We start from the raw sequence: 24,933 nt of genomic DNA, 5'->3' as shown, positions 1-24,933 counted from the left end.
ATGACTCTTACTAAGTGCGATTCCGTCCTCACTGAGAGTGCGGAATGAATTCCTCTGGATCCTGCTGCTACGATATCGCCAGTGAATTTGGAGTTCTGGCGTTGGATCGTATCTTTCAGCTATGACAAATCTAGCGGCCATTAAAGTTGTTCAATCTCCAGAAATCCGGAAAATCCATCCACCGTGTCCTCCCTGGTTAATCAACACCCGGGGTCTCCTTTCCCACATGGCTCTAATCTTATTCACGTCAAGCCCAGATGTGGCGCTGACAGCAAACACGCCAGAAGTCATCCAGAGCGAGTCTACTACCGCCCCGTTCCCTACCTCCTCTCCCTGTCGAAGACTAAACTGATGATTGACAACAGGAATGAACGATCTTTGGACGATGAGATTGGTGTTGGGATCCGGTCTCAACACCCACGCCCCTCTATCGACATCTCCCCGCAACCCATCCCCATCAACAATGATATCAGAGATACCGCTAGCCCCGGCTGAGGAGAGGACAAGACACCTATCAATATCCTCAGTATAACACTGCCCGCCCACTTTGTGGGCACCTCGCTTGGGAAGAAAAGTCCCCTTTGCCGTATGCGAATCGATAGCGAACCCTCCATCGACGAGCTGTACACTACCCACCCACGACGGAATCTCTCCTCTGGCATTCCATCGAACCCTGTGAACTCGCACATGCCATCCGGGAAAGACCTCCATGACAGGAACCAGTGCCGTCTCGACCTCAAAGTCAAGCCACTTAAACGGTTTCCAGCCACTGACTAAAGACGGCACTTCGTAGAACACGTCAGACAACGACACCGAAACCAACTCGATTCTCACATTCCTCGGCTCCCACCTCACGCACCAGCTCTCACCTTCGTCGATACTAGCAGCCAGCGTACTATCAGGCGCCAGCTGCGAGAGTAGCGTCCCAGTGGGGACGCTAAACCCAAAGGCCGACGAGTAGGCGAACTTGCCGTACTTTGCCTCCCGTCCCTTGAAGCTCTTCTTCGTCATCTGGCCTGATGAAAGCAAGAAAAAATGTTCCGGCCCGTTGCAGAGGATATGCCGCGCTGGCCAGACGATCTTCACCAGCTTCAGGCCCGACTGTTTCCTCGTCACCGCTGTGCTGTCTGACAACAGGACCAGAGGCTTGACGACCTGGAGCGGATGAGGCTTCTCCTCGCACCTCCAAAAGGCGTGATCTTCGGGCAGGCCTAAGACGACGAAGCTCTTGAGACCCCAGTACACCGACTGCGGCGAGTTATAGTCCTCGCTCATGTACATGTTGGGATACGTGAACCCGATGCTCAACGTTCCGTCCGTGTTAAACATGTCTGTATGCTCCGCCCACCACCGGAGATGTCGTAGCAATAGTCCCTTCACAGCCCCGAGATCATCGAGTGGCGGCGCCAGAGCGACACCGGCGGTTGCTGCAGCTGACCAGAATGCAGCGAACGCGAAGCGGTACGTGAGACTTCTGCCAAATGGTATCGCAGCCCCTATTCCTCGTCATCAGTTTTCATTTCAAGCCTCACGGGAAGTAGTCTTTCTCAAGAAGAGGTTGAAACACCCACCATTTGTGTCAAAATACCTCCAAAAGCTCGACGCAAACTCCCTCGCCTGCACCTTGTACCTCTCCACTCTCACCTCGTCCCCAATGGCGAATCTCACATACAACAACTGCGCAAATTGAATCGCAAAACTGCCCGAGTAGTAGTCCGCCTGCTTCCTCTCCTTTCCCCAGACCCCATCACTAGACCACCCCTCTCCCATATAGAACGTATCCAGAACCTTCAAGTCCGCGTCCATGATCGGTCTCGCCTCCTCAAACGGCACCCCGAGCGCCCTCACCAACGCCAGGTTGATAAACACCCTGAACCAAAGCCAGTTATTCTGTGGCATCCTCTTCCCATTGATCTGCCCGAGCCAGGCCCTGAGCTTTTCCTTCTTCTTCTCCTCATCATCACAAGCCGAAAGAAAGGGCCTAGGCGCAACGAGCATCGCAAACGCAATAGATTCCATCTCCACCATCCGCTGATCGATATCACCCACATCGCCCCAATACTCTTCAGAGTTCGGATCCGTTCCCGGCACGATCCCCCGGGCCCAAGACTCCAGATTCAAGTCCGCGAAGAAATCACCCTTGCCGCCGCTTTCAAGGTCGTTCAAGAGATCCGCGACGACCCACAACGGCCTGGCGAACCCTTCCAACTGTGCCGCAACTTCATCGAAGCCCGCGGCCGTATTGGTCGCAAGCTTGATACGTGCCTCGCGGGGAGATTTGTACTGCTCCAGGGGCCGTATCAGAGCCGTCGCCGCGCGGACGAGGTCGGTGCGGGTACGGAAGGGGTTGTCTGAGAACCCGGGAAGGGGAGGCATGTTCTGGTATTGGCGACCTGTGAGTCTTTAAGAGAGTGGACAATTTTATTTTAACAGCGTCAAGTGAAAGTCCGCAGCTATTCGTGTTGACAAAGGTCGAATGGCTTCTACCTGTGAATTATGCACCAGCCCCAAGACACATGGGGTCGCCTCAACATTGCGGATGAAATCCATCGGACTGCGGGGTATCTCCCAAACAACCTCAACTCGTGCGAATGATGCACCGAACCGACGTCACACAATCTCTATTATTCCATGGACTAACCAAAACCATTATTTCAGTAAGACGGTCAATATTTCACAATGATGTCAATGACCTACATCAAGCTTGATTTGTGCAGCTCGGAGGAATCACTGAGGATTTACACGCACTCAAAGTCTTCAAGGCTGTGTAACGAAACATTCGTTGCTAACTATGAACTCGAGACCCTACTCCACTAGTAACAGAGGCAGAACTAGAAACACACTCCCCAAGCTCTGCCCATCTTAAACCCCCTGCTATTGTTTGTACACCATACTCCGAACCAAAACAAACGAGCAACAAGAGACCCAAACCTCGACAGGCGTAAGCTGAACGAGAGCCTGCGAGGTCTATACCGATAGCAGCAGGACGAGTCTTGCCCAAATCGTCCTAGGCGACGGTAAAATTATATGTGACCTAGTCCCAAATGTCGTTGGCCTCACACTCGTCACAGCCATCACAGCCATCACAGTCATAGTCATCATGACCTCCCCACATACCTCCATGAGCATCGCTCATATGATCGTAGATATCCGCTTCGCCAACGTTCTCACCACAGGCGAAGCACCAATGCGCATGGCACCCCGGGACGGTGCAAGTAATGTGGTCACATCCGCCCAGCTTCTCAGTAGCTGTACCGCAGCCGGGGCAGTTGCGAACCTTCAACCTTTGGGCGCTCTCCTTGCACTCATCGCATGACCAGTCCGCGACTTCGGGTGCGCCGACAGCGCAGACCCGCTCGGCGTACTTCCGAGCAAAGCCGCAGTCTCTGCACCATCCGTAAATCCACTCCTTGTCTGTGGCCGCGGTCTGCAGGTCGCCGATGTGGGATATTCCAAAGCCAGAGACGGTCTTGACAGTTGGCTGTCGGCGGCAGAAGGGGCAGTAGAGAGCTGCGAGGTTGAGTAGCCTTCCACGGACATTGAGTCCGTACCAATCCTTCATACAGCCGTTGCAGATCTGCTGGTGGCAACCAGAGCGACCACATGCGTTCCGAAGATCAGTTTTCCGGATGTTGGAGAAGCACAAACTGCAAACTCCAGCCTCAGTACGCCGAGATTTTACCCACTTGCGAAGGGATTCGCAAATATCATCCTGGTTGTGGACAGCCTTGCCGCGGATCGTGAGCTGTGCTTGCTTCTGAAACGTTGGAATAATCTCAACGTTCTTTGCTAGCGACTCCCGGTTCGATTCTTCTACCTGAGAAATGGTGTAGAACAGAGATCGGCCGTTGAAGGGATCCTTGATTGCTGAGTTGTCGTTGCGCAGGAGCCACGAGACGCCGTTCTCGCCGCTCAACGTCTTGGCCGAAGTTTCGTAATCGATGACGGTAACTCTATTGGCTGTACAAGCGGGGCACTTGAAGCCTGAAAGATCAAGGTCGGAAGGACGGTATGTCTTTGGCCAGATGACCCGGTTTCGACACTGCGAACATTCGACGCAAGGAGCTTCGCGAGGGATCTTTTCCTTTGCAGCGTCGGATCCATGGTGTCGGCAGTAGAAGCATTTGGCCCTCACGTTCAAAGCCTGAGGGTTATACACAACGTACTGAGCACGGCATGTTGGCGTAAAACATTCTACCCATGTTGCTTCCGTCTCCTCGGTATCGTTGTGAGTCACGTTGTTGCGGAGACGGACGTCGTGATCCGGGGCAGTCTGACAGGTCTTACAGTTACACTTGTCGCTCTTAGGGCAGAGGCCACAGATGCTGTCCGGCCCCATGATTGTGACCGAACGGGGGAATTCGCATTTCTTGCAAATGACAAGGGGCCCAAGAGACACCTTAGACTTGTCAGGGTGCCATCCAACTTTGGCCTGAAGGGTTGTGTTCAGGTTCAACTCGAGGAGCTTGTAGTCAACCAGAGTCTCAAAGAGACGTCGGTCACCATGAAGGAGAATGCAGGATTCTTTAGATGGACGCTGTGTTACGCCTTCAGCGACCCGTCTCTCAAAGTCATTGTTAGCATCTAGAAGCAGCGAGAGGCAGCTGGCATTCCAGGTCTCGGGGATGTCCAAGTTGTTCCACTTCGTGGTGAAAGTGAGGAGTTCCATGTCTGCGGTGCTTGTGAGGGGCCGTATGCCCAAGCGCAGGGCAAGGGCTGCGAGCAGGGCGGCTGGACGAGCGGCCAGCATGGTCCCAGGAAGTATGAGATGTAAGAGAACCTTCCAAAACTTTCGCTGATGCTCAGCAGACGAGAGAGCCATAGGAATTTGAGCGACACTGGAATCGGCTCTAATATGAGCTGGCAGGTCCTCTTCACGGGCCACGTAAGTCAGCCGTGTAAGGACTCTACCGAGCCTCCGGAGAATACGGTTGTCGCAGGAGCGACCAATCTCTAAGAGTTCCTCTCGTGTAAATTCTGTGATGGCACGCTTATCCGCGTTTGCGTCTTCGTCGTTGTCGTCTGTGGAGTTTTGGAACTGCTCAGTGGGATCGAAAAACACGCAGGGGTATCTCTGGTGCTCAGGCACCTTGCCGATAGCTTCCAGAATTTCAGCTGCATAGTCGTAGGACTCTTCGAGCCAGCCCTTCATCCGAGCTTTCTTTTCAGGCTCGGGGATATGGTCGACAGAGGACCCGAACGCCTGGATAAGTCCGCCGCGAGCCGGGTTTTCGCGATCGTTGCAGACGGCTCGCCATAGGCTGCCGAACACAGGGTTGATGGCAATGGTGGCAACATCAGCCGTGATCAAAGATTCGAGTTGGTCAACCACGAAGTTGCGGTAGGACTCGTCGGCTTTGTATCTCTTTGAGAAGTCCAAGACAGGCGTTTTCCGAGTTTCGACGACCGTCCGCAGTTCATCAAGCTTAGTGAATGTCGAATCGATGTTGTGCTCGACAATTTTATCCATGCGTCTAGTGATGGAAAAGTACAACTCAACAGCCTCGTCCTCTTCGCTTTTGATATCCTCAATGTTGAGGGCCGTTCGATACTGACAAGCTTTGGCGTAGGTACGCTGGCCGGATGTTGCACCGCCTTCCTTCCCCACACCCATCCAGGCCATCAGGATGCCGGTGGTCAACTCTGAGATAGCGACCGATGTGGGGACCTCGGAGTGCCGGTTATCGAGCTTGAAGCTCACTCCCCCCGTGATGTGCGAGAGAAAAGTGAAGGGGGCTACGGTGTCGCTGATGTCGCCCTGGATGACGGAAAAGACCTTGGCCTTTTTCTCGCCGTCGCGAAGGATCTTGGCGCCGGCGACCCAATCGGTGAAGTACTTCCCACAGCCGTAGTAGGCATCAGGCTTAGATAGATTCTCAATCTCGGTAATCCTGTGCTTGGATGCCGTTCCAGGGATATGGGGAGGAGCGTCAGCGTAGAGGATGATGATGGTGGTGGCCTCGGGACGCATGATGCTGTAGGCTCGAGCGAGTCCGGTCTTTGCAGCCTCGGGCCAATCAAGGTTGTAAGGACCAGAGTCCGCCTTGATATGGCTGGCCCTTTGGAGTAGCTGGCCCTGTGTGATTGTGTTGTCGGCCGTTGAGTTCGCCGAGTACCATCCTGACCATTCTGTCAACATGGAGGCAGAGTAGTCGCGGTAGGCCATGACTCCAATCCGATCGAAGCAGTCCGTCAGAGCTGATAGCCGAATGATGTCGGGTAGAGATTTGTTGAGAGCGTGTAGGTAGCTGGTCATGGACGCCGTGGCGTCCGTTAAGATCAATAGATCATAATGCTCGTTGGCAGCCATGCTGGGCGGTGCTGTTTGTTGTCCGAAGACTGTCCCGTTCTATGGTGTCTTGTTTGTGAAGACGCCAAGAATGGGAGACGAGGTGCAACTTGAGCATGAAGAATCAAATGGCTAGTAACATGCTGAGAGTAGTTCCCTCGCTTTATATAGAAACATCGAGGCATTGGAGGCATCGGAGGCATCGAGAAGGAAGAAGCGGAAGACGAGGCCAATTGGGGAGGCGTTGACTCACGCCGCTAGAAAGTGCGCCGCCGTGTTGGAGGTTCATCACCTCGGGCAGTTGGAACGGTCAGACGAAAGGGCGGCCGGTCCTGCGTCATTCGCCGTATCCCTCAGGGGATTGAGGACTCCTGCCGGCTGAGTCAATGGTCGATTGAATGGCAGGTCCCTTGCAACTTTGTCCATTTCCTGGGCTGGATGAGTTGTTGTTGCGGGTTGTGAAGGCATTTTGGTTGAATGCCTGTGGCTCAGCCCATGAAGCTTGCCCGTTGGCACCTAGCACTGAAATCATCCCCCACAAAGGGGCTGGGGGCGGCCGCTCATGTCAGCCCTTACCGCGCGCTTCGCCACGATCTTTGGTACTTTGGTCGAGGAATGGACATCAAAAGCCGGTGTTATTGGACAATTCAATCTCGTTTGGGACTGGCATATTCAAAGGTTTTTTTTTTCCCCACGGCAATCGGCACCGTTGTGTGAGAGAAGAACTCAAGAGCCGGGGGAAGCCTTCTTCAACAACCGGTGAATCCCTGAAGTACACAGTCAATCAATTGCATTAATGCACATCAGTCCATCAACTTTGTTCATCATGCTATTATCATTACACTGCTCGACAAGACCTCATCTCACACACATCGAAGCAATGGTCTTCTAGTTGCGGACATATTCAACTGGCTCCAACGCCTTGCTCCCGCAGTCAGCGGGCCCGTTGATGGGGTTGCATCGCACCGCCGCACCGCCCTCAAAACGAACGGCGTAGTCGACATTCCAGCGGCTGCTCATACCGTAGGCCTGGAAGTCGGTCGACACGATCTGCGCGCCGCTCGAGAACGCATCCTCACGCATCCCGGTTGTGTCGTTGGATAGCAGCGTATCGAGCGGGATGTCGGCGCGTGTGCGGACCCAATAGCCCGCCTTGACCTGCGCCTGGATGTTGGCTTTTTCGGTGCCGGTGGGGTCATTGAGCTAATTACAAGTTGTCAGTGAGATTCAGTTCTTACATATCGAGGACGCCCCCGTTTCAGAAGGGTTGATGAATACCAACCTTTTGGAACGCGCAGTCAGAGTTTCCCGGCGCAGAATTGGTGAAGAGAACGCAGCCTTCAAGGTTAGGTCGGCCCTCGATGTACGAGTCACGGATGGGGTTCACGGGGCCGTTGTCCATCAGGAAGAGCACGCGGCCACGGGCACTCTCCAAGTCGGGCCATCCATATCGCAAGACGGACTGCTCCAACGTCAAGTTGCCTCTGCGGATGTCGTCTGGAGTAACAAGGTCCTCGGGCGCAAAGACGCTGCGGATCTCATCGTCAAGGCCCTTGAGAAGTGCCGTATCGTTCCAGGGGATCTGAGACGCGCCGCCAATTGCTGCGTAGGCAGCTTCGGAGGTCTTGAACTCGATCATGAAGGGGATTGGGACGTGGTCCGGGTGGGCCTGGCTCCACTTCTTGACAATGTTTAAGCACCCGATGAATGTCTTGCAGGTAGGATGGTAGTCTGCGTCGGCGACATGCAGGACTTTGATGCCGGGAGCAAGGAGATCGGGATCCGGGGTCGTGGAGAGGTTCGCGAGCTTGCGGATGAGGGGCGTGGCGTAGTGGCCGCCCTCAGGGTCGGCAAAGATGTCGAGCTCCAGGTTACGAATGGACTGGTAGTTGAGCTGGATGTCGAGGGAAGGATGGGAGTAGTAGTAGTTCTGAACATTAGGGAGCATCGTGGCCTGGGTTGGGTGCTCTTCAAGCGGCGCCTCGCGATGGTACGAGTTGTGCGTGCCAACGACCTGGACCTGGTTCATCCGGATGCCGTGGGACCAGCTGAGGCCGTTGTGGGTGTAGGTCCCATTACTGCATGAGGCGGCGCTCACGAGAGGGAGCACTGGTCACGATTAGAATCTTTCGGTGAGCATAGCACATATCAGGGTGCAACGTACGGAGAGCGGCCTTGAGGGCCAGGCTGGACATCGGCGACATAACGAAGAGGGATAAGATGACGAAAACAACACCAACGGCGCACAGGATGCAAAGCAAAGATCTGAATGGGTTACTAGGAGAGCGCATGCTTATATACATTGAAGGGTACCATCCAAGATCGCCAAGTACAACCGAGAGCTCCGTTCAAGTCTCCCGAGCGATGGACGAGTCGGTAATGAAGCGGAGGGTTCATCCGGTGGTGCCAGCCAACCGGGTCAAGTCAGGGCACGTGGACCCAAGTGAATGAACAACTCTGAAAAGGTTATATCGCAGTCACGTAGTGACAGGAAGAAGGCCGAGACTAACAAGGTTGAATCGCAGATGGAGAGGACAGAGAAGAAACGGACGCACCAGGAATGAGAGGGTACCCACCACCGGAAGTCGTTGCCCGTGCTGCCCCGCACATTGCCTGGAGCTGGAGGAAACAAACAGCTTCCCAACTTGGCAGGCCTAAGGAGGGGTTAGCCAATGGCGAGCTTGAGGGCGGGCATGTGCCTGGGAGCTCATCTCATCTTCCCTGAAGCTTCCCTGCACATGAGAATGTCAATGAGTTGATCCACGTGGGCTCTCTCCATCAACTCTAATAGGATCTGAGTAAAAGCTCTGATGTTGCTGTGGATGAGATCGAAAAGACTTGAATCTACTTGTAATGTTTCATCGTCACCCATCTCTTATTTTGTCCATTAGAGGATGGAGGCTCACAATGTCTACATAAGAAAGACTGCAGATTTCAATCACTTCACTTTGCATTAGACATCTTGAACCAGTCACTGCTTATTTCCTTCTTCAAGAGCGCTAGGGGAGCGCCATGTGAAATGCGACTGCACCATGATCGCTGGAATCTACGGCGTGAATCTGCCCCCTCACTCACTCGCCTTCTCAGTGAGCATGAACTCTTGAAGGCTACCATATGTGAGAATGGTAGCCCTAAAATGAGAGGCAAACACTTTGATTTCATTGCAATCATTTACCCCCGTCAGCTCGTCGTCAACCAGTCAGTCTCTCATTATGCCTTGACATCTAGGACTACAGCTATCACTCGAGCTCCATTCCCATCCCTCCATCGCACGAAAGCCACGGTTCCCTCTAAGGCAGCAAAATCATATTACAACGCCACACCCGGCCGCCCCGTCATCCAGAATGTTTCGGCCACTGATCCACTGCCAATGTAAACCATCCCGTGCTTCCTTTTGACTCCCCTCTACAATCTACCGGCCAGTTCCGGCCCCACCGCACGGCGCCGTGGCGCACCTCCGGCGTTGAGCATCTGCAGTCCGACCGCCCGTGGTTCCCTCCGGCCTGCAACACCATGATGGGTTCATTTTCCGTCCACCCATCCATCCATCCATCGTTCATCCCATCGTCGAACCAGGGGTTTAAGCGCTTGTCGATATGGCTAGACACTCTGATTCGGCGGTGGCCTGCCAAACTACCATCGCGACACCGGACCTACCTTCCCCGTCCGTATTTATTACTACCCTTTGCCGTCCGTTATCATCGCATCTTCACCTCAACCTCCAGGCGATCTAGCATCGCCATCCCTTCATTCTTTCGCACCATTTTCATAAAAATCATTCTTTAAATCCCAATTGTATCCCGCAGCCCTTTCCAACTAGCCAGATCGATTCCGGCACTCACCCTCCCTTCTCAACCCCCTCACCGAGCCACACCGAGCACCATCAAACCAACAATCACAAGCATCGCCCATCCCCCCATCCATCCACCTCCTCCCGCGCCGAGGTCAACTGCAACCCCAAAGATCGACACTCACGCCCACTTCCCTCAAAATGCATCCCCCAACCCCCCACCTCCTCCCCCTCGCCACGGCCCTCCTAGCCATCGGCACCAACACCCTTGCTCTCGCAAACCCCCTCCTCACCGCAAGAATGGACAGCACAACCCCCGTCGGCACGAACCCCATCGTGAACCCAAAAGTAGACTACCTAGGCTTCCAACACGCCGGCAACAGCTGCTCCCATCGCGACCTGGGCTTCACCGGCGCCATCGCGGGGAAATGGTACGCCGTCTGGGGCGACGTGCTCTGGTGCGATGCCAACGTCACGGATCCCGAAAAGGACACGCCCGGGTTCCACGGTATGGTGCGCGATGCTGTGTCTGCGGTGACGGGGAACCCGCTGGTCGTGCATGACCTCAATTTGGGGGAGAATCAACGCCAGAAGCAGTTTATTCCCTTCAACTCCTCGTGGGGAGAAAAGGTTGATACTGGGTTCGGCGGGACGAGTTTGGTTGAGACTAATGCTGCTACTAAAACTGGTGCCGTATTTTACCTGGTTGTAAGTTCTCGCCCCTCCAATATCCTGCCTACTTCGTATAAAACTTTCGAACGTGTACTACGAGCAAGGCTAACACAAACCCACAGAACCAAAACGCAGACGGCCTCGTCGGCGCAGGTGTCGCCAAAGTAGACGTCCTCTTCGGAACCCCCACCGTTACCAAACGCTTCGGCGACCGCGGCTACTGGTGGGACGCCAAAACCACGCCCCGGTACGGCGACATCGCCGCCTTCCGCGACCCGTGCTCCGAGTACGTTTACGCCTGGGGCGGCCCACCGACCACCATCACCGACTGGGGCCAGAGCAGCTATGTCTACCTCGCGCGCGTCAAGCACAACGAGACGTTTGACGTGAGTAAGTACGAGTACTTCTGGGGCCGTCAGCAGGGGTGGAAATCGGAGGTCCACACCACGTTCAGCTCCGAGACGGCGACTGTGTGGGGTACAGGGCAGGGCCAGATTGTGTGGAATGAGTTTTTCAAGTGTTATATCTTTGTTCACCTTGGTATGTTGTAGCCCCGCCACATTTGATAAGTTGCTCTTTGCCTTCGTAGTTGACTAACTATGGTTTGATATAGGCATCGGCGGCGGCTCCGTCTTCTTGCGCACTGCTGCGCGCCCAGAGGGCCCCTGGACGCCGGACGTCAAAATCTTCCAGGCAACGGCCATCGATGGCGGTCTGGTCTACGCCGGCGTGGCACATCCGTATCTGGACAAGACGGGCAAGACGCTGGTCATCTCTTTTACGAACAACAACAGGATCCAGGTGATCAAAGCAACTTTTTCCAAATGAGGCTCGATGGTCTTTACATGCTCTACATGAAAAACTTCTGTTCTTTCACATGTACATATTTCCTTCTCTTCCGTACGAGGAGACAGTCTGGGGAAGCAACAATTTTAAGCCGCCAAGAAAACAATTAGGGGCATTATTTTCAACTTCAATTCAAATCCGTGGGCTCGAAGCCTTAGATACAGCCTCCGTGATAGTTATGACTACAATAAACGTTCAAATTTTAGACCCCATTTGAACAAAGCGCCAACCGCTAAATCAAAAATGTGTGTTTGCCCTCCCTAGAGATACCTTCTAGGACATGACAGGAGAGTGACAAAAGTAAAACCTCAACGATGGGCCATTCGAGGCGTTGGGCCTCGGCCGTTCTGGTACCGGCACGGTCTAATAATACCCGATGATGGCCCTTCCAATGTCAAGTAGTATCGAGTCCCCAGTTTCACGTAGTCAATGATGCCCAAAACGCAACATTCAAATCTCTCGGCCGGATCCCAGGTGATCGCCCCAGGCAAACCGACTTCAATCCGATCTCTAGTGCCTTCGTTAGTATCGTATATCGTAAATTGCGAAACTGTCTCTGCTCGAAGACATATACATACCTTGCACAAGCACCCCTACATTGATCGTCACCGCTCTCCGTTTTGAACCTGGGGGGTTCGTATTCTGCTTGGTAGAAGTACTTTCAAGCCCAAACATATCACCCGCAAGACTCGGATCCAAAGGCATCTGACTAGACGCCGCGTCGCCAGCCTGCGCAACAGATCGCGGATCGCCCAAATGAACATCAGCCGGCCTCGTCGGCTTCAAGGTCTGCCCTAGCCATTGCCTCGCAGCAGCCTCGCCACGGCTCGTCCCATAAATGCTCAGGATATCAGAGGCATTGTTGGTGGTGCTGCTGCTGCTGCTGCCATCCAATCCGCTGCTTAAAGCGCGTCCGGCAATTGCCGTCTCATCCGAAAAGTCTGCCGGATCGATCTCAGCTGTGACAAAATCCGCGGCGGCGGGGATATCGACTCCGCGTCTCTGCAGAACCCATTCGACCTCGTCCGCGTCGTAAAAGTCGCCTTGGAGGCCCGGAACGTTCATGCGGAGTCTCGCGGCGGTTCGCTCCACTCTCAGGTCCCGCATCTCTTCCGTCGGCGCATCCCATGGTCCCAACCCGTAGAGTGAGTCGACCTTTTGCCGATACGGCTCGGCCGTTCCCTGATTGCCCACAGGGTTCCTCTGTTTGTGGCCGCTCGGGTACGCCATCTCGTCCAAATCATTCATCTCGTCGAACCACGTGCCACCGCCCCCTAGGTGTAAAAATGGAAATTTCCAGTTAAACATTGTTTCCCGTTGGTTGACACTGAGACGGTTAGCTATCCGCTCAACGATCCTCTCTTTGGGCTCGAAAAGTAAACTGAAACCGAAAGCACTGTTGATGAGGCTGCTCGGCGGGTTAGGCATGCGGAGCAATGTGTAAGCCTTCTCCAGCGTCGACCGTTGCAGACGTCGCCCAAACGTCCGCTCCTGGTGGGCATAAGAGGTCGGCGAGGAGAGAATATTGAATAGGGATTCAGAGAAAGGCTGGTTGGCGAGTAGATCGAAAGTGCCTGGTTGGTCCAGACTATGTTCATAGGACATACCGAATGGAAAACTAGCATTGTCCGGCGTCGGCTCCGTCACAATCTCGTAGCCCATGGGCGCCTGAGATAGTGTCGAGTGCGGCATATGTGACTGACTATCGGGCGCCCAAGACGTTGTGTACACCGCAGTCGTTGCATGCGTCCGAGGCGTCGACTGTAGCTGGTGCTGGTGCTGCGGCTGTTCGCTTGAAAGTACATCGTATATGACTTGTTCAATCGGCTTAGCGATCTCGGCAGATGGCGATTTCTCCTTTCTCCTTTCTTGTCCACTGGCAGGACCGCCAACTTCCTCGACTTCGTCATTTTCCTGGCTTGGAAGCACATCGCCTTCCCTTTCCGGCTCCTCGCTTGTCTTCCGTGCCAAAGAGACAAACTTTTCTGTGGTGGCTTGGAGTTGTCGTCCAAATTCGGGCGTGCTCTCATGCATGCCTTTACCAACGGCGAAGTCGTAGAGCTTCATAAACTCCTTGCTCATTTCTTCATTGGTACGTCTCAACTCGTCGACCTTCTTCTCGAGCGATTGAATCGCAGTTTCCTTGCGGTTGCGGTAGGCTCTTTGGGCGAGCCGAATTTGAGTTCGACGACGCTGTTATAGTTAGAACTGCTTGACGGAGGTAAGGGATTCAGGCGAGTGGGAGGATCGAGGTGACGGGGTTTCTAAGTCAAGCTATAAAAGGGGGATCAAAGTCAATAGCCAGTCGCCAACTTACATCCTTTGCAGTCTCATCATTAGTGTCTAGCCGTGGTCTTCCCCGCGACCGTTTCTTTTCCTCGTCGTCGAGTTCTGCTACCTCCGCGGACTGAGCTTTTGACCGTTTCTTGGAGGATCGTTTCGGTTCATCACTGGTGTCGGGGCCAGATTTCCCAGGAGGCAGACTTCTTGGTGCGCGAAAGCCCGACATACCATCGTCGAAAGATTCGGCGTTGAGAATGGACAGCCCAGGGTTCTGCATGAATGATGCCGGAAAGCCGCCGGGGTATTGAAGGACCCCAGTATGGCGATGTTGTAAGAAGTCGTCGCTGTCGTTCTGATAGAATGGATGGGCGGGTCCTGCAGGTCCGGACAAAGAGAAACCCACTGGATGCTCTGGGGCGAAATGTGCGGATTCTAGGCCCGAAAACCGAATCGGGGCTAGTTCGCCAGGATTTGGGGGCAATTCGGAGTCTGCGTAAGCAAATCCTACAAAGCCACTTTCGGTGGGTGCTTGGAGCTGGGCCTGGAGAAGCCGGGGGTCGTGTGGATGGCAAAGTAAAGACGACGTGTCGGGAGAGGAAGAGGCGAGAGAGGCTGACTGTAAAGAGTCCGCGGGCAAATGGTGTGGAAATATTTGGTGTTGATGTTGGAAGTCTTGCTGGGGCCGGTGATTATGGGGTATGCGATAGTGTTGTTGGGATTCGTAAAAGACTGTAAAGTTCTCCTGGTCTTGTAAATTACGATAATGTTCCTCCGCATTCAGTTGTTGATTAGTTTGCGTCAGATGCGGACGGGCATGTGTATATGAAGGGTGGGAGAAGAGAGGCGGGTGGGATGCTGAGTAAAAGACCGTCGATTCGGCGCCGGCTGAACTTCCACGTTCTTCAAGGGATACTGCTGTTAACGGGCCCGGATAGTTGTAGGCACTGATACCAGCGGAGCAGTCTTTCTCTTGCTGACTATCAAGTTGTATCCGGCGACTTATCAAAGAGCGTTGGGGAAGGGGTCGAGAGAAAGTTGAAAAGCCGTGTCTACCATGCTCGCGAGACCCGCTTGCGCGATGGGTCTGTCGGAAGGGAGGAGGTTCGTCGAGGTCGTCTGCCGTATCGGACGGCGTATCGAGGTCGCTGGGACGGGAATGATTACTCATATCCGCCGAGTAGGAAGTGGGTGCGCCGGTGGTGAGGTGGAGCTGTAAACTCTAAAGATGCCGACTAACGCCTCTAATCTCGGCATACACGAGTTTGTGAGTGTGGCACGCCGACTAAGCTTAGACTGCTGTTAGGGTCAGATAGCCTCACCATCGCGCCGGGCTCCGGGGTCCTGTGGTCAGGCGCTGTCAGCCATGCAGAGCTTAACAACAACACTTGTAAATCCCGGACGGAGGCGGGCCCAAAAGAAGGTAGCAGAACGAGAATCGAAAAAAGTATATGTGTAAAGGAGCCACTAGGAGCCGTTCAAATGGGTCTCCGGGTTTACGAAAACGTAGTTGACTAAATTACGGCTAATAGAACAGCATCAAGTGGATCGTGCTTGGATAGAGGTACGACCGGTAAAGATTAGAAGGGTAGTCCTCTCCAATACAGTTCGACCTTTGACGAGACAACCCAGACATGTATGTCCATGACACATTGGCAGTCTGGGTGTGTCTGAGGCGGATCGTACTTGATTTAAGAAAGACAGTTCGGCGCCATTTCTTGTGAACACTGACGAAACCCACCTAGGAGACGAAAAAGCAAGAAGTGAAGAGGCGTTGCAGTACATAGCCTGCCATGGTCATGGTGTGGGTAAAGTCTCCCTACTTGAGGGTAGAACGCCGACTCGTTCCCCAATCCAAGGATACGGGTGACACCGTGGGACAGGATGATCAGTTGTGGCCAGGCCAGCCTTGTGGGTGAGGCAAGTTAAGTGTGTTGGATTGCCATTGACATGCCAGGGCCTGTCGGAGAGAGAACAATGAAGAATTCCGTGAAGCAGGGAATAAGACGGCCAAAGGCTGCATGATTGGATCGCGGGACTGGGGCTAGAAGGAATCGAGAGGCCCTCTGGTGAGCCTTGTTTTCTTCGCGGACCCCGTAGGAGGGAACTAGAGGGTGAGATCTGCGGTTCGCAGCTGGGCGGAGGTGCTGCATGTATGCAGGTGAAGGATGTCCAAAACCACATCTGCAAGGAAACATCGCGGCCTCGACCGGATAGTGACGAGAGTACGGTAGCATGTGGATGGTGGCCAAACTTGGAGTCCTCGTCTAGAATTATGTCAGTTCGAGGACCCGGCGCGCTGGTCTAGCGTGTGAAACTGCAAGTGATTAAACCCCGTACCCAGCTGACAAGCCATTCGATTGGGCCGGGGACCAACGGCAAAAGACCAGGTCGAGATCCATTGCTACCATGGTCGCCTGTGATTCTGTGAATATGTAGTGTATCCCGCCTGCCAGCCTCACTCTGGGGGCATGCCCAGTCCATGAGCGGCAACGATCGCCATTAACTCACGCCATAATACCGACCGGAGGTTTTTGCATCCCTGGAGGCGTCAAGAAGGAAGAGGACAAAAAAGCAACCACCACTACCAACATCAAGGTTGTCTCCTTTTCTTGGAGAACCACTGACGAAAGGACCTTCGGGTGGCTTTGTTTGGTTGTATGTAACTTGGCGCAAGAAGTTTCTCAAGATCGTCATGTATGGGAGCATGCATTACTGGCGAAAAACCACAAAACGTGGGTGTAGAGAGCCGACGAATGGTGTGCATGCATTGGCGGATGCAGCATTCGGGATTGATTGGGCCATCTTGCATTGGCAGCAGCCTCATCATCTCTGCTCAGTCCATAGTCGATGTGAGATGGTCTCGGCATCTTCCTTCATCGCAGAGACTCCACATAACAGCTCGTTCATTGAGAGAATTGTGCATGGTTGATGCTCTGTCTTCAACTCTGATTCCAAATTGAACGGTTTCGGGGCCACAGGGAAGTAAGCAATGTTAGGAAGAATATCGATTTGGACGCCAGGTAATATCAGAGAACAGACAAGCACTGCGCTGTGCAAAAACTGGTCGTTCTTATGAGCCTGAAGCTGCACAGAGATTGCAGAAGAGGAGGAGGAGGTTCGTTGGTAGGCATCCCCTGGGCCAGACTCGGTCCATTCGGTCCGTTCCCCGTATCCTTGTGAGAACCCTTCTTTGTCTGCAGCCCCGGGAGTGACCCCCAAGGGCCCCAAGGGGGTTTCAGGGTTCTGGAGAGCGTGTAGTAGGTTCATCATTATGACTGCGAGTCTATGTGTGGCAACCCCCGCGTGTCCGATCTGAATTCTGTCAAACCCCAGCGAGATCGTGTCATTGCAGCCATTTCGGGTGGTTCGCGAGGGGCCAGCCACCCGCCTCGTCTAGACTGGCAAATTGATGATCTCAGCCGAATAGATATATGTGGCCGGTGTCTCTGCTGCACAAGTTTTTGTGTACGTCGGCGGCTTTCATGATCGTGCGATGATGTTGGAAAGAAGATCAAGTGGAAGGCGCTTCGTGTACAGAGTGGTTACCTTGTTTAGGTTAGATTCCGATAAGAACTGATAACAGCCGATTAGATAAGACTCCCATCTGTCAATGCACCTCCACTCCAGGATGTGACGATCGCAAAGCTCAAGCTTCATCAACGCCAACAATGTGACCGAATCTCGGGGCAACGACGCCGCCCTTTTCGCAAGGATGCCGTCCCAGTTCGTACCAGCTCAAAATTCCCGCCATCGCATCGCCGCAATTGCCTTGTATCGTGCTCTCGTCCGAGAGGCTCGCGCTGTGCCACTCCCCAACGATGTACTGCGCCAGGGTGTCGAAAACCCACTGCCGCGGTTCGTGAAGAAAGGGTTCAAGAGAAACCAGACCGAGGCGAGCTATCGCCTTGTACTTGCTGCGCTATCCAAGGGGTACAAGGTATGATTGTCCCGGACTTTGCTCGCAGCGCCCCCTGATACTGACAGTGCGTTACCTCAAGTTTCTGAACCTCTTCAAAAGCGCCCAGACCCCATCGTCAAAAGAATACTCCGAAATCCTCACCTACCTCCGCGAGAAGAGCCTGCGTGATGCGAGATCAGAAGCAGGCAAATCGCCGCCGCCGTCGCCGAAGCTCGAGCGTCCAAAGCCCAAATGGCCACCCCTGCTCAAGCGCATATCTCCTCTTGACGAACCTCCCGTCTACATCTCTGAACGTCACCCCGTCCCTCGCGAGAACCTCTCCGGCATACGGCATGTGCCCAATATCGCTGTGACTGCACATGGTGTTGTGTTCATGCGCCAAGGCAAGCCGCAGCACCGCTCCGTTTGCGATTATGTCCAGAAGAAGAACAAGTATAAGATCAAGAACATGAATCATCTGCTCGCCTCGATGCGCGATGAACAGCAGTTTGCGAGGGAGGAGGACCAGTGGGATGGGCACCTTCATAGCGAGATCAAGTCCCAAAAGAGGGTGGTGGAGAGGCTGATCAGGTTGCGCCAGAAAATTGAGCAGCCCCTTTCAGACCTTCCCGACTGGGTTGAGAAGCCAGACGTCAGGATGAAAAACCTTGATTCGTGGGCATTTGATGAGAGTTACACCAACAGCGTGGCCGCGACGTATAATGATGCAAGCAGAAGGCTGAGTGAGGATGCGGCTGATCAGTCTGCGAGGGCGAGGGCGTTTCTAGAGATCCGCGAGGCGGAAAAGAAGGCGCTGGAGGAAGACAACGAGTACTACCGGGAAAAGGGGTACAAGTGGATGATTGACACACCATATAAGAAGAAGCAGAGAAGGGTGGCAAAGCGCAAGAAGGGCGGCCAGGACAGATTCGAACGCAGGGCGGTGCGGCAGGACAAGGCGCGACAGAGCAATTTCGTTGGCCTCAGCCCTGCTCCCATTCAGGTTTGAGTCGCTTTCTCCGGGACGCAAGCTGTTTGTATTCATACTGTACGATGCTTCTAGATATTCCCCATGATACCATTACGGAGCGGTGCGGCATATGATGGGCGCGCGATATCGGTGCGATATCGAAGCCAAATCAGAGAGCGCACACTGATGTATCCGCAAATTGACTTCCCTTGCCTCTTGGCCCTTGTTCCACTTAGGACTTCTTCTCTTGAGCCTTGCTTGAGGGAGTTTCGTCCATCAATCCTGCCATACACTGTGGTCGGTCCCCAGCGCTCGCCAAAAGAGGTTGTAGGCAACTCCCTCACTTTGATGCCTTGCTAGCCCTGACGACTCAACTTCATACTCCTCAAGGAAGCTTCCAAACCAACAGTGCCGCTTCAAAGCTTGAGTCACACAACTCAAAAGGTGGTCTATCCATAACTCCGGGTTTCCGTAGGTATCGGAGGTAGGCACCCGGTCAGGCTTAAGCCGTGTCCAAGGGACCATAAAGACTCTGTTCCCACTTCCATCTCTCAGAGTATTCCACACAGAAACAACACACAACATAACAATTACAAAATATTACAACCAAAACCACCAATACTTCCTCTATTGGTAGAAACATGGGCGAACAAACACCCAATACGATCAAATTCACCACCACCCACTCGACGCTGCCACTAGAAGCCATCGGAAAGGGCTTCTGTGGCTCTGTGTGGTCTGCATCAACATCAGCCCTCGCCATAAAGCGTGAAGGTGGTGGCCCTGGTCGGTCAATCGCAAACGAATACACAATGCATCGCCACATCACCCAAAGCCTGGAAATGAACAACACCGGCAGACTCCGCTTCAACGTACCTCACTGCGAATGCTTCCTCAATCACAATGCGACTGTCTGGGATCAGATGCTCCCCAGATTTCCCACCGGATACACGGGCTGCAATGCACTGATCAGCGAGAAGATCCCACCACTATCCCGCGATGTTCGCAAGCTCTTGGCCCAAAAGTTTCATCCAAACATGAATCCGGATGAGATTGCCGATAGCTCAACAAACAGTCACTGTCTCGTTCGACCTTACTTGGGGCGTAGACATGAATCAGGGTAGGCCTAGAATTAGATTCTTCAGTCTGAGAAACTTCCCACTTCACATCGACCAGATGGAGACTCTCGACCTGGATCTTGCGGGGTATGCTGTAGCCATGGCAGAGGCTCTCGCATTTTTGCACTGGTCCGCAAAGGTTGACGCGAATGATGTTGAGTTTGTGCTTGCAAACCCAAGGGCATCCCAATCGTCACCCAGCACAGATCCATCGACATCAAGCTTAGGTCCGGCAGGCTTCCTCTCAAATGATTTCGGCTCCCATGCTATGTGGATCCTGGACTTTGATTGCTGCAGAATGATGACATTGGACAGCAACGGAATCAAGCAAGCCTGCAGGAGCTTTTGGCGGAACGATCCCTACTATCCGCGGCCTGGGAGCAGCAACGCAAAGGACCAGGAGCTCTGGGCTATCTTTCGGGCTCACTTCTTGAAGGCTAGCGACAGGATTCTAGAAGGCGAAGAGGAAGATGTACGTCAGCTGCCACGGGAACTGGTGGAGTGTATCGAGGAGACAAAGGGAAGGTTCACTAAGGGAACAGGTTTCTGGTAGGATAGACTAGGCCATAGTAGCATAGTCGTGTGTGAATCAATACGCAACGGCAGGGATGTAAGAGAGGTGGGCTCGATCTTGGTTTACGGTTTCTGAATAAATGCTGGTTTGCCGTTTCCGAGCTTTCTTGTTGATGACTGTAGAGTGCTTGTTATATTGACGCGACTTGGAAGATTCCGTTGCAGAATTATTGCCATGATGTTGCTATTAATGATTTTGCTATCAATTTGGGATTTCCAGGCTTAATCAAACCTCAAGATGAGGAATCAATAATGCAAGAAGAAGTCTTCAAGAATTGAAATCTCTTTGCACAGTTTGCTCGTTTCAACAACGTATTAAGCGCAAGCATCATCTGAGACCTCTACCAGCGTACTTGGATTGATTCATGTACTTAACGAGCGGACTGTCTCCTTGGGTGGTTGTCAGTAATTCTCAATTCCATCATCAGTTGCTGACTCTTCATAGGTACTGAAGTAGAGCACTTTATTAGTAGTTACGCAACAGTAGTTGGTATTGTATTCACCATTAGCTCGAAATCACCTCAGCTCTTCCGCGATGGACGATCGTTCGAGACAAGGCTCTTCCCGCCTTCCTGAGGCCTTCGAGAATCGTCGTCAACAGAATCTATCGGACGAGACTCCAGATTCTTCGAGAGCTGCCTCCTTGGAGCAGGCTTTGATAGCCAACCTTCACCTTGAAGAAAGGCTTGAGGCTGAGACTCGAGGAGAATCAATCGACGCCTGTCTCAAGCGAATGCTTTAGACCAAGTCAACGATCGCCACGGCTTCTTCTTTTGCCAAGCGTCAGCAAGCGGCGGTCGGTGTCATTGCAAACTTCCGGGAGATCGGCACTGGTTCCATCGGCAAGGTGTTCGAGCATCCCGGCACCACGTTCGCCTACAAGCTGCCTCTCACGAAGCAGCATGATAAGTTGTGGAACAACTACATCATGCACAAGCGCATTGAAACCGCGTTCAATTCGCTTAAGTTCTATCCTGGGCAGGTTGAAGTTCCCAAGTGCTTCTGGTTCGCCACGCCGACTACCCAGAGCTTTTGGGGAGACAATCTTGACCTGTTTCCGAACACGGCTGAATTCCTCCGCGAGCCCCGTCACATTCTCTGTATGGAGCGAATCTTTCCACTTCCGAAGCCCGTCCGTCACATCCTCATCGAGAAGTTCTGTCCGCCCCAAGGAGGAGAGCAGTTAATGAAGAGCGAGGCTAACAAGGCTTGCTTGGTTCGCCCGTATCTCGGCCGCATCAAGTATGGCACGGGCGGCCAGTTCTTCTCTCTGCGGAACTTCAAGCTCCACTCTAACCAGGTCAAGGGCCTAGGTATGAAGCCGGCAGATCTATATCTGGGGATGGCTCATGCTCTTGCCGTTCTGCACTGGGTCGCCAAGATTGACGGCAACGACGTCGAGTTCGTCATCGGAAGCTCTCCAGTTGCAGAGCAAGCCGTTCGCACTGACTACCACCTGGCCGACATCTTGGACCTGAAGCCGATGACCAGCACGTACGAACTTCCGACGCACAGTCCCCCGGACTTTGGCCGAAGAGTCACTTCGTTGTGGATGATCGACTTCGAAGACTGTCATGATATCACCATGAACGACGCGGATATCGACAAGGCGGTCAAGGCGTTCATTGAGACCAATCACTACTGCCCCCGACCGAATTCAGGAGACGGTTACATTGAAGCCATGTGGAAAGACTTCTCAGAGATGTATCTCTCTTTCAGCAATTCCATCATCAATAAGCTGAACAAGAAGAACGAGCTGGGACATCTTCCAAACAAGTTCATCGAGAGACTCGAGGCAAAGTCGACCGGCTCTCAACAGCCCATCTCTAGCGCTTCTCCCCGAGCAACAGACCAAGGAGGCCATCCCGATCCCAGTCCTTCGCCTGGCCGAGGGGGCCCTTTCGGTGGCAGCACTCCTTCCCGCGGCCGTGGTGGCCCGTCTGGTGACTTTTCTTCCCAAGGTCGCGGCCGCACTCCGTCTCCAGGCCGCGGCGGTCCTTCTGGGGGCAGCCCTTCCCGTGGTCGTGGTGGTTCCTACAGTGGCACTCCTTCCCGTGGTCGTGGCGGCGCTCAAGCTGGCCGAGGTGGCCGGGGTGGTCGAGGTGGATCTGGTGGTCATTGGCGAGGCGACTGAAGCTGTGGTATCGGTGTTAAAGCTCAAGTTGGAAGCACAGCTTAGCATGAGGACAGACTAGAAATAAAGACCATGTCAACGACTTCGGTCCCGCGGTTTCATGTGACACAACTATATGTAGGAATGATTCTATGATACTATAAGTATTACTGACGTATTGAACAGTCCCGAAAGTTGAACTTCTATGTAAGTAAAGGGCGGGGAACAGAGGTCAGGATACCATAATTATCATGTTGTGGTAGGGTAGAGAACCAAAGATAAAGACGCAAAGAGCTGCAAGTTCTCCGTAGCTTGGACCCAAGGATTTCTTGTGCATTTGCTTTCTTGCCTTTGCCTTCATATGATGTGCGAAAAAGGTTGGCTCAGAAGCGACGATGTTAGTGGTGGCCGGAAGGTAAGGTTCCAACGGCCTCCACATTCTTCCTTCCCGCCCCATGACTATCCCATCATCACGACTGGAGTGCGCCTACCTTCATAGGACAACGTTAAGCCGTCTTCTTCCGGTCATCCCTCTTGATTGTTTCCATGGGTTCCATCCCTCTCCATTGCTTCCAAATCATCGACTACCATCCTCACTCCGAACTGCAGTACGATCGACAAACGCGCCACCGGCATATTGCACACCAGTCAAACCATCAGTCGCAACGACATTGCAAAACCACACCAATATGATCATGCGATATCCGACGGTGCAGTCCGCGGAAGGTATCTAGCTCAGTCATGAACCAGGCTACGGATATCTTGCAAGTCATTCTACACCTTGAGCAGCATCATAGTTATGATCAAAGCTAATGTCCGTTTCAATCTCTCTAGAACAATTATTTGGCGAATCCATCGACCCGTGAAAATGAAAAGAAACGCACAGGATGCAGTGCTAGATAGGCAGCGTCAAGAGCCTGTACCTAAAGTCAAGCAATCACAAGACCTCGATAGCCCCAGGGAGCACCAGCAGAGTGAGCCCTCATATGTTTGGACCATCCTTCCGCATCAATTGTTCTAGAGACCGTCCTTGAGCTCCTGTCTGACGACATGTCGAATTAGAAAAGCCTCCTAGCCTCCGTTTCTGCGGAATGGCAAATTTTCTTCGAGAAGCGCAACTTCGAGGAACTGGAGCTCACATCTCTTGAAGACATCAACACACTCGAAGAATTATTGGCCAGTGGCCGTCGTCAGATGTACGTCAGTGATATCTGGTTCGATTTGGAATTAGGGGGATACACTTGCGCCAAGTGCCGCGTGGAAGAGGACGCCGCAAAGAAATTTTACTAAAATGAAATTTGTTACATCCACATCAAGTCTCTCTTGAGAACGCTTTCGAGATGGCAACTAAGTTATGGCGACGAAGAACACTCTGGCATTCACCTCCGCTTTAGTGCCATGTCGCCCAACGAAACAACTCACCAATTCTAACCATGGGATAATAGTCCTTGCCGCAACGAGCCCTACCTTAGCCTCGGACCCGTTGCCCTCTTGGGGGCAAAAATGGGTACAATAGGGAATGTTCTCGACGTTCAACGGAAACCTCCGCATCAAGCTTGACGAGCCTTACTAAAACCGAATTCCCTGTGATCTCGAGGGTTCCGATAGTCAAAACGTTCAGTGTTGGAGAAATACGTTATCGAAGTCTTACAGGAGACGCCATTCGGTATCTTCTGGTGAGCTTGTTTCATTTGGAGGCCGTTGACTACACACCTTGGCCGGGTATTGACGAGATAGAGAAGGTCCGACGATGCAGTGCAAAAGTGGCTCTACTTGAAAGTCTTCCGCCTACAGTGAAGAGAGTCAAATTATGGGAGACTCGGCATGACAAGTTCCATGGGTCGATCGTCGAGCCGGGTCCTACTCGCCATGTTGCTCGGGCTGCCGCACTGGCATGCTCTCGTCTATTTCCTTCGGCTCGCGGTCTGTGTCGAACACCGCACACATCTTCGATGAAGTTATACAACTACCCATGCCACCGATGATGGAACATCCCGACCGGTGGTCATCTTTCGTAGCGGTGGCCCTCGCGTTTTCCATCCGCTGTCCGACGCATAATGAGGATCCCATCCAAGACTTGGATAAACAAGCGGCAAAAGCGGCAATTCACCTTTCAAATCTCAAGCTCATGGAGCTGTGGCAGACTTGGAAGGATGCGGCGATCCTGTTTCGTTACGAAGTATCGGTTGACACAGTCGAGGTCTCATATGGCGCATCATGGTAATTGGAGCTGCGGAAGGATGTCTGGAATGGATGGAAGGAGATGGCGAAACATCATGGTGCCCCTCTCTCTGACATTTGGCTCATAAGACTATTACAACTTCCTACTAGAGACAGCATTCGTAAGATGCTTCGTGTCACTTCCCTTTAGAGGCAGAGTG

The 24,933-nt window shown here is 53.1% G+C and overlaps 9 protein-coding genes across 9 annotated transcripts; 4 read left to right on the top strand and 5 right to left on the bottom strand.

Annotated features, from left to right (window-relative positions):
• Positions 1–150: 150 nt before the first annotated feature.
• Positions 151–2,376, bottom strand: BDP55DRAFT_632467 (uncharacterized protein; the record flags this gene model as incomplete). Its single annotated transcript, XM_060572428.1, has 2 exons — positions 151–1,496; positions 1,572–2,376. The coding sequence occupies 2 exons, from the start codon at positions 2,374–2,376 to the stop codon at positions 151–153; spliced, it is 2,151 nt and encodes a 716-aa protein (XP_060429306.1).
• Positions 2,377–2,762: 386 nt separating this feature from the next.
• Positions 2,763–6,763, bottom strand: BDP55DRAFT_665084 (dihydroxyacid dehydratase). The gene has a single exon (XM_060575011.1). It carries the CDS (start codon positions 6,308–6,310, stop codon positions 3,035–3,037), a length of 3,276 nt encoding a protein of 1,091 aa, XP_060429305.1. The 5' UTR covers positions 6,311–6,763; the 3' UTR covers positions 2,763–3,034.
• A 186-nt stretch (positions 6,764–6,949) lies between these two features.
• On the bottom strand, positions 6,950–8,569 carry BDP55DRAFT_665081 (acid phosphatase). The gene is made up of 3 exons (XM_060575010.1): positions 8,454–8,569; positions 7,572–8,398; positions 6,950–7,492 (listed from the first exon to the last, which is right to left on the bottom strand). Exons 1-3 carry the CDS (start codon positions 8,491–8,493, stop codon positions 7,178–7,180), a joined length of 1,182 nt encoding a protein of 393 aa, XP_060429304.1. The 5' UTR covers positions 8,494–8,569; the 3' UTR covers positions 6,950–7,177.
• BDP55DRAFT_665080 (uncharacterized protein) lies at positions 8,570–9,156 on the top strand. The gene has a single exon (XM_060575009.1). It carries the CDS (start codon positions 8,850–8,852, stop codon positions 9,012–9,014), a length of 165 nt encoding a protein of 54 aa, XP_060429303.1. The 5' UTR covers positions 8,570–8,849; the 3' UTR covers positions 9,015–9,156.
• Positions 9,157–9,190: 34 nt separating this feature from the next.
• On the bottom strand, positions 9,191–9,478 carry BDP55DRAFT_665079 (uncharacterized protein). Its single transcript, XM_060575008.1, has one exon. The coding sequence runs from the start codon at positions 9,458–9,460 to the stop codon at positions 9,233–9,235; it is 228 nt and encodes a 75-aa protein (XP_060429302.1). The 5' UTR covers positions 9,461–9,478; the 3' UTR covers positions 9,191–9,232.
• A 901-nt stretch (positions 9,479–10,379) lies between these two features.
• BDP55DRAFT_552836 (uncharacterized protein) lies at positions 10,380–11,579 on the top strand (the record flags this gene model as incomplete). Its single annotated transcript, XM_060569244.1, has 3 exons — positions 10,380–10,787; positions 10,874–11,291; positions 11,365–11,579. The coding sequence occupies 3 exons, from the start codon at positions 10,380–10,382 to the stop codon at positions 11,577–11,579; spliced, it is 1,041 nt and encodes a 346-aa protein (XP_060429301.1).
• A 436-nt stretch (positions 11,580–12,015) lies between these two features.
• BDP55DRAFT_552943 (BZIP family transcription factor) lies at positions 12,016–14,157 on the bottom strand (the record flags this gene model as incomplete). Its single annotated transcript, XM_060569252.1, has 3 exons — positions 12,016–12,107; positions 12,176–13,790; positions 13,915–14,157. 3 exons carry the CDS (start codon positions 14,155–14,157, stop codon positions 12,016–12,018), a joined length of 1,950 nt encoding a protein of 649 aa, XP_060429300.1.
• Positions 14,158–17,592: 3,435 nt separating this feature from the next.
• BDP55DRAFT_729062 (uncharacterized protein) lies at positions 17,593–18,787 on the top strand (the record flags this gene model as incomplete). The annotated part of the gene is made up of 2 exons (XM_060579522.1): positions 17,593–17,817; positions 17,879–18,787. 2 exons carry the CDS (start codon positions 17,593–17,595, stop codon positions 18,785–18,787), a joined length of 1,134 nt encoding a protein of 377 aa, XP_060429299.1.
• A 529-nt stretch (positions 18,788–19,316) lies between these two features.
• BDP55DRAFT_715882 (uncharacterized protein) lies at positions 19,317–22,573 on the top strand (the record flags this gene model as incomplete). The annotated part of the gene is made up of 3 exons (XM_060578323.1): positions 19,317–19,868; positions 19,894–20,338; positions 21,182–22,573. Exons 1-3 carry the CDS (start codon positions 19,390–19,392, stop codon positions 22,571–22,573), a joined length of 2,316 nt encoding a protein of 771 aa, XP_060429298.1. The 5' UTR covers positions 19,317–19,389.
• Between the last annotated feature and the right edge of the window lie 2,360 nt (positions 22,574–24,933).

Source organism: Colletotrichum godetiae, assembly GCF_030913485.1.
Source record: "Colletotrichum godetiae strain CBS 193.32 chromosome Unknown BDP55scaffold_22, whole genome shotgun sequence".
Classification (NCBI taxonomy): Eukaryota; Fungi; Ascomycota; class Sordariomycetes; order Glomerellales; family Glomerellaceae; genus Colletotrichum; species Colletotrichum godetiae.
Note: the sequence above shows the minus strand (reverse complement) of the source record. Positions and strands in the feature narration are given on the sequence as shown.